This window comes from Vigna unguiculata, chromosome 6 (assembly GCF_037176805.1).
Source record: "Vigna unguiculata cultivar grain cowpea cultivar isolate G323 ecotype 2 chromosome 6, ASM3717680v1, whole genome shotgun sequence".
NCBI lineage: Eukaryota > Viridiplantae > Streptophyta > Magnoliopsida > Fabales > Fabaceae > Vigna > Vigna unguiculata.
This window is the reverse complement of record NC_140797.1, coordinates 41848874-41860821: the sequence shown is the minus strand read 5'-3', so window position 1 is coordinate 41860821 and position 11948 is coordinate 41848874. Positions and strand designations below refer to the sequence as shown.

Here is an 11948-nt window from a genome sequence, read left to right as displayed (position 1 = left end):
TCTGTCAGAAGCAATCATGAACTGTGGTCTGAATTTCAACGTGTATTAACAAGGTGAGTTAAAAGTGTCGGTTGTATGTTGGCATGAAAGTTCCTCGTTGGAAAAAGTGAACCAAATGAAAAATTACTGTGTTTCCAAATTCCAAGCTACGTGGAAAATTTTCCTCACTTTAAAGATTGAAGCGATTGGGAAAGGTTTGGATTGTAGCAACTACTTGACTTTAAGGACAAATAAAGATGATGCAACCAAATTTTCTCTTATATGTGGGCCATTCAAGATCAAATTCCTGCATTCTAACAAAAAATCAAAGTATTATAAATTTAATTTAATATCATAAAATCAACTTATAAAATTAAATTTGTGTTTATTTTAACATTATAATAATCATTTTTTGGTAGATTTGGAATTTCAAATACGGAAATAAAGACATTAATTATATCTTAAATACATTAACTATAATAAGAATGAAAGAGAGGCCAAATATAGAGAATCCAACTTTCTTTTTATATCGTTTTGGTCCACTTTGATTTTAATGCATTATATATTGGAGCGAGTTTTCTATTTTATTTATCTTCATAGACTGTATACGATTTGGGTCATTTTTTAGACTAGTTGTTGATATAATAATTATTGAAATCATGCGTTGAGATCATTGATTGTTGACCTGGTATTTAATTAAAAGTCTATTCAAATTATTTATTAATTTAAATTAATTATTTGCCGATAGAAATAAGTAAAAATAAACATTGTTTTACCTTTTATTTGAGAAAAACATAGAAAAATAGAGAAGTTATTTTCATGATGTATGACCCCTACATATCATGAAATGGTTTGGTAATTACAAATTAACGAGAGAGATTGAATAATCAATTATTAAAGATCACATGAATCTGATATCACAAGTAATATTCGTTATCCATTTGGGGCATCAAATTAGGTTTTGTGCATTGTTAAATCCAAACATAAAGAATGGCAAAACTAGCCAATGAAAAATTGGTACATGTGTATGTGTGTCATTGAAGTTTCGTCCATATTATAATAATCATCTTCGTAACAACTGCTTCATATTTCAATGCCCAAATTAATAATTTAGGTAGAAATGTAAGCAACCACGTGGTTGTAATCTAGAGAAAACTCGATCTCAATTTAGGTTTTAACAACTATATGTGGAAGGAGATAATGAAACAAATTATGGATAAGAAGATAAAACGATGTCAATGATCAACAAATAAAAAAGGTATATTATTTATACAATTTATTTTACAAAAAGAGATAAAAAAAAAATACGTCAATTTAGTTTTCTTGATGGTTTAAAAAATACTACACTCGCATATTTTTTGCATTATTTGTTTGAAAAATATTTTAGCATATATATCTCATTAAGAAAATAAAAATCACTACAAAATGTTGAAAAAACAATAATTACCCCAAACATTTGTGCGAAGATCCATCCTTACTCAAAACATTTGTGCAAGAAACTGAAGTCTATAAACGATGATGTTACGTTCAAGACAATTGAGGGTTGAATGTTGAATAAAATACTTACACTAGGCTACTATACTAATAATTAAGTATAATAAATAATTAACAATGACCCAAAATGGAGTGTGTCGAGTTTGAATATTTGGAAAAAATATTATAATAGAGACCACGTAACATTTATGTTAGAGTGTTCAAAAACAAATTATATATGGACCACTTATTGTTTCTAATCTAAAATAATTACACCCAAATACCTAGAGGATTTAGATTGTTCAACACACTTCTGCGCTTGCCAAAATAAATCCTATGACTATAAACTATAGCCAATAATGTGAAAAGAATATTCATCGTATTTTTTTAAATATATGATCGACAACAACTTTAAATTTGTCAGAAATCATCATATATTTTTTTTCAGAGTTTAAATATGTTTACAATTTTATAAACATTTTTAATAAGACTAATTCAAAATGAACAAAATATTATAAAAACTATAACACAAAATGTTAAGTATTATAAGAGTAATTTTTATTCGATAAAATTCATGTTTAATAAATTAATTTTCCTGTATAGTCTGTATAATAGTAAAAGAATTTAATTTAAGTTATCCAACATAAGTAGTTACTTGAAGATAATTAAAAAAAAAATATTGACTAAGAAGTCATTCTTAAGATCATGTTTAAACATTTTACAGTACAGAAAAATTACAGCATTTGTATATAAGTATGGCGTATATTATTTTACGAAACTTAATTTTGGTCAGATAAATGGTATATCCACAGATCTAAAGTACGACTTTTTTTGTGGCAATCGATGAGAGTTGACTCGGCAATAAATGAGTCGATTAAGAAATGCAACACGGTAAAGACTAGCATTGCACCTTCCTTGATCAAGTGGCTCTCAACATAATCTATCACAAATACTTAAATCATCATTTAGTGTAAACAAACAACTTGTGCGAGTATTATGTTTAAAAATATATATGCATTTTGTACCAGATAACGTGCCCAACAAAAAGTCTTGATCTTCATTTCACAGTTCAGGAGCAAGGCCATGGCCATTTGTAGCTATAAATAAAGAGTGTAGCATCATGGTCTGTCTCAGAATACAGCAACACACAAAAACACTTAAGGGGTTAACATTTCAGACATAAAAATGAGGTTTCTTTGTGTTGTGGTAACAGCCCTAGTGGTGCTTGGAGGGTTACCCTTCTCCTCAGATGCACAACTAGACCCCTTCTTCTACCGCTGGACTTGTCCACCCGTGCGTAATGTTGTGTTCAAAGTGGTAGAGAAAGTGTCACGAAGGGATCCTCGTATGCCTGCAAGTCTCGTCAGGCTTTTCTTTCACGACTGTTTTGTTCAAGTATGTAACTTTTTCATGTTGAAACAACCATCAAACACTTGATAGTTTTAAGAATGAACTGAGATATATGTTGGTGGTGGTTGTGGCTTGCAGGGTTGTGATGCATCGATTTTGTTGAACAACACTGCAACGATAGTGAGTGAGCAACAAGCCCTCCCAAACAACAACTCCATAAGAGGTTTGGATGTGGTGAATGACATCAAGACAGCTGTGGAAAATGTTTGTCCCAACGTTGTTTCTTGTGCAGATATTCTTACCATTGCAGCTGAAGTCTCTTCTATTCTGGTACGTCTCAGAACTCAGACCAAACTTCTTTGCACCTTTTTGAAGTTGTCCAATCAAATTTAGCCACATAGTGAATACTATTGAAAACAAGATTCAACACGTGTCTGTCACCATTCAAGTTCTTTGATTTGAATCTTGTTATTATTTTGTTCAACAATTGTTTAATATTGATAGGCTGGTGGTCCTTCCATCAAATTTCCACTGGGAAGAAGGGATAGTTTAACGGCAAACAGAACACTTGCGAATCAAAACCTTCCTTCTCCTTTCTCCACACTCGGTCAACTTAAAGATGCATTTTCTGTTCAGAAACTTGACACTACTGATCTAGTTGCACTCTCAGGTAATAACAAATGTTCCCTGATTGCATTAATAGCAACAACAAATGGAAAAAACTGTTGAAAACCGATTTGGATGTGGTTGAATTTCAGGTGCTCATACATTTGGCAGAGCTCACTGCTTTTTCATTCTTAGCCGATTGTACAACTTCAGTGGCACTGGCAGACCTGACCCAACTCTTGACCCTACTTACTTACAACAATTGCGCAATATATGCCCTCAGGGTGGACCAAACAACTTGGTCAATTTCGACCCGACCACTCCTGATAGATTCGACAAAAACTATTACTCCAACCTTCAGGTTAAGAAGGGTTTGCTTCAGAGTGACCAAGAGTTGTTCTCAACACCCGGTGCTGACACCATCCCCATTGTCAACAGGTTCAGCAGTAACCAAAACGATTTCTTTAGCAGCTTTGCCAAATCAATGATAAAAATGGGAAATATCGGTGTTCTCACTGGAAATAAAGGAGAAATAAGAAAACAGTGTAATTTTATTAACAGAAGATCTGTTGAAGTTGATACTGTGGCCTCTGAATTGGAAGAGGGTATGGTGAGCTCTATATAAACGAATTACGAGGAGTTGTGCACACTTGGAATTGTGTGATTCACATGGTCACTAATAACGAAGCTATAGCCACTTTATTCGCGTAAAGTGTCCGCAGCTTACCATGTTTCATTGTCGCATGTATCGTCTTTGTCTTTCTTGTATTTTTGAACCATGTTCTGTTCTTAATATCAGTTTTTCGTTTTCTTATCTCTTACCTGCTCTTTTATTTACCTATATGTTTACATATGTTTCACCAAAGAATTTATACAAATAATCTAAAAATAAAATAGCTAACTAAATTTATAAACTTTGTATTTTCGTAGATTCAAATCAATTTCAAAAAAGATTGTCAAAAGCCAAATACAAGAATACGAACTCTGTTGAGACAGACACGATAGAAAACAGAACAAGGGTTGGAGTGGTTAATTATAGATTGAAATATACACTTGCTTAAGAACTATTTGCAAATTAATGTCAAATTATGTTTCTACAAGTGGTATATATTAGATTGAATAGAATAATTCACCAAGCCTGCCCTCATAACTCCATCCATGGCAATGTTCATTGCTACATTATGGTAACAATCATATGTTTGTCGGGTTCGGTAACATTTGATTCCTTCTTAAATGTAACGTTAAGAAAATTAATATAACTAATATATATATATATATATATATATATATATATATATATATATATATATATATATATATATATATATATATATATATTATAATTGGTTTCTCACAGCATCATTAACTATGAAATTATCTATGATCATATTAATTTATATCACTATACATTCGTATAAATCAATTTATTAAACACATTCTCAACTTCATCTAAAAACACTTCTAATTGAATTAACTTGACTTATCATTTAGAAAACTATTTAGCACATCAACAAAAAAATTAACTAGTAATACAAGATTAAAATTTACTCATTAATATCATACTTCACAAAACAAATAAAGCAGTTCCTTGTATTTACTATAATAACTAACACGGTAAAAATTTCTATTAGTCTTCATGTGTTAAATGTAGGGGCAGTGGTACTTTGACATTGTCAATTTTCTCTTATAACCATTTAACACTTCAAAAAACTACTATTTTATTATAATATTTTATATATTTATTTTTATAATGTTAATAGAATATTTTATTATTAAATCTAGTGTGAAATGAAAATCAAAATTGAAAACGGTGTGAAAATAGCTTTTTCTTAAATGTAGAGACCTAAAAATTAGTAACATTAATCTTGACGTCTAATACACGTTAAATCTCGGATAGAACTACTTTCGTCTACAAATGTCACAGAGCTTAGTGTAATATGAGTGTATTTGAGATTTCCCGTTTTTTTTTTCAAACATGTAATATTGTATAAATAATTTTTTTAATTTTAATATATTTTATATATTTAACGTTCCAAAATTTTAGTATATTTATTTTAGTACTTCTAATATATCTGTTGAAGATTTGACTTTGAATATATCAATAAAGTCATCAAATCATTTTTTTTATTTTATATTTTATTAAAGGAATTCATAACTAAATATGCAAATTTATTTAAGTCCTATAAACAAATAATAAAAGTTCATTTTTTCAGAAATCCATCCTAACATTCTTCAAAATGTTCTCATTTTAACGAGTTTTTAAACCCACTAAACTAATTGCACAAAAAAAAAAAACATATTACATATATCAAAGTACCTAAACCACCCTTTTCATAAACTTTTCAAAATTGTCCAAACATCAAATAAAATTGCCAACTAAACTTAATATATATTTATTACTAGTTGATCCACAGTTGTAAAATATATTTTGAAATAAAAATTTCTATTATATATATATATATATATATATATATATATATATATATATATGAGAAACTTCTACATTAAAATATATTTACAATCTTGTACCAACTATTTTTGGTCAATAAACCCTAACAACTTTACAAACTACAATTCAACTAAGGAAATTAATAGTACGCATTGTCTCTAGTCAACTTAACTGAGCACTGACGAATTTGTACCAAAAACTCTCATGTTTTGTTTAAATTATGTACTTAGAACACAAATGTTTTATTTTAAACAAAATATTACTTCGTTATTTTCTTTAATTAACTTTACATTTTTTTCATTTACATTACTATTGAATTTTCATATGCAAATAATCTTTAGTAATAAAAAGTGCACCGATCTCAATAACTTAAAAATTTGTGTTTCTTACACGTTTTGTTCTTGAGTAAATAAAGTAATCAATCAAATACTTATATTTCAGATTAATTGACTAAGATAAAATAAAATACATGTGCAGCAAAATCCAAACAAAAATGTCTGGGGGGTTTAGGTCGAAATCCTAACTGAAAGTTAGACAAAATCTACATTAATTAATAATCAAATCAACGTGTGGTTCCAGCAAGATGTTCCCATAACCCCAGATTGTACCAACTACTTAAACAAATTTAGCTATAAATGTTAATTAATTCCATTACGAAGCACGACACTGTGCATGCACACAAACAAGACCCACGAAACTAGGGTTATTTTATTTATTTATTTCATTCTCGAAGTTCGATCCTCGGTTTGATAACTTTTATTTCATAATTCAATAAGCTTTTTTTCTTAGAAATAGAAAATAATTTAAATAAGCTGTACCCACAAAACTAGGGTTCAATTTATATTTTTCTTACCGAGGGGACACCTAATATAGATAAATACAATAATTAACAACTAATAGATCAATAAAATAAACCCTCAATTGGATAAGGCTAGTTTGAATTAATCTACAGATTCAAGTTATATCTTATCGTGTTATATATTTAAAATCTAAATGTCGCAAATTTGATATGATATTTTTTATTTTTGGTTTAAACTCTTTTTCTATTTTATCATTGTTACTTGACTATATTGATCTAACACGATATTGAAATTATGCTACATTTTTTAATGACATAAAAAAAATCCAAAAATACATTAAACGATCAAGGAGAGTCAAAAATCTTAAAAAAAATGAAAACAAGTACAAAATATTTTTGCTAGTTAAAGGGACACTATAATAAACTAAAAGACAAATAGGGATGGAAAAAAATCTAATTTTCTTAATCCGATCCAATTTTATTCCGATCCAATCCATTAAAAATCATTTTTTTTTAAATTCAATCCATTTAAAATTCATTTTAATATATCTGACTTTCAATCTCATTAAAATTATATAAATTTTATGGATTGGATATTCATTATCTAAATCAAGATTTTCAAATACAGATAATCAAAAAAATGTAATCTAAATTTTCAATTTAAATTTTTAGTTGGGTTAGGCTAAATGTTGGGATGAATTAAACTAAATTCAAATTTGGACATGCCTTTCCCGACAACCAGAACGGGTTGGGCAGGCCTAAAGATACAAATGGGCTAGGCGGGCCTGACAAATTGGACGAGTCGGTTGGGCCCAACAAACCGGACGAGTCAATCAGGTTCGAAGGCTGGGTCGACCCAACGACTCGGATGGATCCTGCCCAACGACCTGTACGAACTAGGCAGGCTCAACGACCATAATGGATCGAGCGAGCCTGATGATCTAGACAAGCTGAGTCGGCCCGACAACTCGGACGAGTCGTGCTAAACGACCCATGCAGACTGGGCATGTCCAATGACCCGAACAGGCCAGGTGGGCCTGAAGACCCATATGGGCTAGGTTGGACTGACTGACGACTCAAACGGTTCATCTCCAACGACCTGAACTGGGCAATTTCGACGACCCTGATGGGCCGATTAGGCCCGATGACCCGGACAGGCTGAGTCGACCCAGCTACCCGTATAGGCTGAGTCGACTCGACGATCCGTACAGACTAAGTCGTGTCGACCTTAAGGACACAAGTTTTAAAAAATTTAATTTAAATTTCTTTTATTAAAAATGATTTTGGATTTTAAACTTGATCTAAATATTTGGATCTATATTTAAAAAAAAATCAAACTAATTTTGTTGAAAAAAATGAATTTAAATTATAAATTTAGATCAAAAATTTGATCCAATTATTTAGATATAAAATATATATAGATTGGATCATTAAATATCCAACCCAATCCATCACCACTCTTAAGTATAAGCCCACAATTGGTGACCAAATCCGTTGTTAAGTAAATTTTAATTAAGAAACAAGATGGAGATGGTAGTCAAATTAACTTTATCACGTGATCACTAATATAATATTAGTAATATCCAGTTTTGGTGGGATCTTGTTTAGAAAATAGAAACTAACATGAAAGCATCATTATAGTGTATTTTGAGACATAAATTTGTGATTAAATAAAAATATATATACAGATTGTGTATAAATGTTAAAATGGTTTGGTGAAAGCAAAAGGAGATGGTAAAGAGAAGTTACTCGAAAAGGGCATGGGGTGATTTTATTGACCAAAGGATCATTGAAAAATAATGGTTGGAAAACTCAGATTAAATAAATGTATTCAGAATTCAGAAAGGTCCCACGTTACATGTTACTGTTTCACCACTCGTTGTTTCAAAAGCATGGTTGTTGGAACACACCTTTACTTTAAGGTTTAATAATGCAGACCTTATCTTTTCTCCAATATTAAATCGGGACAAGATTTGAGTTTAATTTTTTTAAATAAAACATTACTTTTGATAGAAATTCATTTTCAACTATCTACATTTCATACATTTAGTTTAGAAATGATATAAAGTCTTTCTTCAAAATTTGTTGAAAATATTATACTGCATTACACACTATTTTTAGATCATCAAATATATAACATCACTTTTTACTCAATTTTAAAGGAATAAATTTGTAGATATATTTTTATATTATGTTGCTTAACTTTATTGATTTTACATTGTATAAACTCCATCTTAGATTTCATTCCTAACATAACACAAGAGAAATACTTTAATGAACTTTATTTGTTGATATATGTACATTCATACTCCTCTTCACAGTATTTTATTAATATTTATTCAATAATTTAGTTTATATTTTCATTTAACATTTTATTATTGTTTAAAGTTTTTAAATGGTTATAGAAAATAAGGTTTAAAAAAAAAATTCCTATTATATATACATATCAACCAATAATATTGATATATAATTTTTTTAATTAAATATGTTATCACGATTTTGGGTATGAAATAATACTGCTTCTCTTTTATTATAAGTATAAATATTTTAAATAAATTAAACTTTTACAAAAGTTAAAACATAAATCGCAATACTTATAATACAAAGAACCTTAATTAAATATGGACGCCACAAAAAGCAAGGTTAATAACGTGAGCTCAGAAAGAAAAAGTTATCAACAAAGAAATGGACCCCATGTTGCTTTTGTAGGAATATCTTATTTTTACATGTATGTTCTAAATTTTAAATACTTAATATTATAATTAAAGTTTCAATTTCAGTAAATAATTAATTTAAATTTTCAAATTAAATTGTATTCTTAATTATATGAATACCATTAAATAAATAACACTTGTGGAACCATGGACCATCTTGTAAAAGGTTAAAACAATGAATAATATATTAAAACTACTTCAATAATATTTACATTCCAAAGAAAGTAAAAATAGTGTCTTTTTCCTCTCTCTTTTTTCTCTTAGACGCACCAACCGAAATATGCTCCTTGTTAAAATAACATTATAACTAAAGTTTTCCAGAACTTCAATAAAGGAAATCCAATTATATATTAATCATTCATACACTCGTAAGTAAAGAGGAAAATTAAATTTATTCTCTCATCATAGTCTTGATTCAATGTTGAACAAAATAGTAATAGGTATAATAAGTGAACTTTGTGTTACTGTACGTAGCATTGTTGTAGATAATCGTTAAATTTATTTAAATTAAGGGTTAAATATTTTTGTATGTTTTCTTTTTGTAAATATTGATTTTAGTTCTTATAAATAATTTAGTTGTTCCATTTCTATAGTCTTAGATAATAATGACCATGGATCTTATTTTTGGATGTATTAATTTTGTCTTGTGAATAACCATGTTTATCTTTAACTTTATATAAGGTATACATGTCATGTTTTTAAGGTAAGTAATGAATGTGTATTTCTTTAGTATTAATTTGAGGAGTAAAAAAGAATGGGAGAAAAGTGTTATCTTGAAGTGTTTATGTAAAGGCCTTCCCTATTCTCTTCCATAGTTTACATTTTTTTTTTCAGTGAAGATTTTAAGGTCTTACATAAGTGTCATGCAAAGGTGTGTTTGTGTTTCATAGGAATTTGTTCGTAAAGTTGCCTTCATTACAATGCAAATATTTTTTTTTTCTATTTTAATATTTGGGGTGTGTGGAAGATAACTTGATGGAGTATATAATTGTTAGTTTCGAATGCGCTTAGTTTGCAATGTATACAAAATAATGAATTTAAGATTTTATTGTTTGAGTTAACATGTATTAAAGGATTAATCATACAATAAACAATGTTTGATTGTTATATTTGTTGAGGATAGGGATAACAAATAAATTCGTTTTGTAAGTATTGTCTTAACATGTTTCTGTTTTGACAATGAATCCCTACATTAATTGGGTATAGATATGGGATGTACACATTGGTACATATAATTTTATTATTATAATTGTATAAATAAATTTTATTTATTATAATATAATAATTTAATATAATTGTAATGAATTTTTTTTATTAGAATCCAACATATATATTGAAGTTCAAAATATAAAAGATATGTTAAAATTCTATTATTAATAATTTAATTTTTTCTTTGTGTGATTTTGATAGAGTGATGTATTATAATTTTTGTTAGTGTATAAATATAGAGATTTCATTATAATTTTAAAAATTGAAGTAAACATACATTTAAAATATTTTTTAATTTGAATATTTTGTTTTTTTATATTTTTTTAAAATATTTTTACATTTTATCAATTAGGTTTAATTAACGTTTGTAAATTTAATAAATGTTTTGGTTCTCACGAAATTTTAGTTGGTATTCTAGTTTTGAATGTATACAATCATAATTATAATTTATTTATAAATATTTAATATTAAAAAAACAATTATCTCTTAATATTTAATATTTGATAATATTACGTTTTCTTTACCGTAATCTTTTATTATTTCATAAAAAAATTTAATCTAGTAAGGATTATACAAAATTTTGATACCTGTTAAATTTTGATATGGAGATAAGAATGTATTTTGTTCAGTTTTATCGATGAAAAAGTTAAAATTATATATATATATATATATATTTATTTATTTATACACGAAAATATAAGGTAGAAAATATATATAGTCGACTACAAAAATTAGTAGTGAAGAAAATCGCATTTACTAAAAAAAACTAAATCGTAAACACATGTTAGGAAATAAGAATGGAATAAAATTAAATATATACAGAGACATCAATTGTTGTGCAAGAATCATAAGGATCCATATTTTAATGTGTTCAATTTTATCATCCAAGTCAATTTAATCACACCACTTAGAGAAAATAAATAAAGGAAGAGTGAGTAGAAACTAATGGACATATGAACATTTGTTCGGAACGAAGATAGGTAATTGTGATCATTATTTAATTCTATCCTCATTCAAACCAAACATTATTTTTTTATCTAATATTTTTCTGGTTAAGTTCAAACATCAATGTAGTTATATAAATATTAGCTCATCAAATTTTTGGTCAAAATCAGAGTTCACCATATCATATATTAACGTGTTTAGTTCTGGTTAATTTATTTTTACTGAGAGAGAACACACTTAAACAACCTGGTCTAGGTGTAGCATCGTGAATATATGGATGAATTCTTATTAAATTTCAGAAACACCAAATTTGACTTTTCTCATTAATCGCGGTAGCATGATTGAAATCTGAACCCACCACCAGCGGATCATAAAACTAAACCACGTTCCTCTTTTCTTCTTTCTTCTTTCTTCTTTCTTCTTT

General features: G+C 28.1%; 1 protein-coding gene across 1 annotated transcript; it reads left to right on the top strand.

Moving 5' to 3' along the window:
- Positions 1–2538: 2538 nt before the first annotated feature.
- Positions 2539–4222, top strand: LOC114189243 (peroxidase E5-like). Its single transcript, XM_028077964.2, has 4 exons — positions 2539–2847; positions 2941–3132; positions 3307–3472; positions 3561–4222. The coding sequence occupies exons 1-4, from the start codon at positions 2638–2640 to the stop codon at positions 4031–4033; spliced, it is 1041 nt and encodes a 346-aa protein (XP_027933765.1). The 5' UTR covers positions 2539–2637; the 3' UTR covers positions 4034–4222.
- Positions 4223–11948: the final 7726 nt, after the last annotated feature.

What these genes read in the sequence shown, in the direction of transcription:
- LOC114189243 (XM_028077964.2), top strand. Translation starts at nt 2,638, where the DNA reads ATGAGGTTTCTTTGTGTTGTGGTAACAGCCCTAGTGGTGCTTGGAGGG. An exon ending in TTCACGACTGTTTTGTTCAA is followed by an intron (nt 2,848 to 2,940) that starts GTATGTAACTTT and finishes TGTGGCTTGCAG; the next exon opens with GGTTGTGATGCATCGATTTT. An exon ending in CTGAAGTCTCTTCTATTCTG is followed by an intron (nt 3,133 to 3,306) that starts GTACGTCTCAGA and finishes TAATATTGATAG; the next exon opens with GCTGGTGGTCCTTCCATCAA.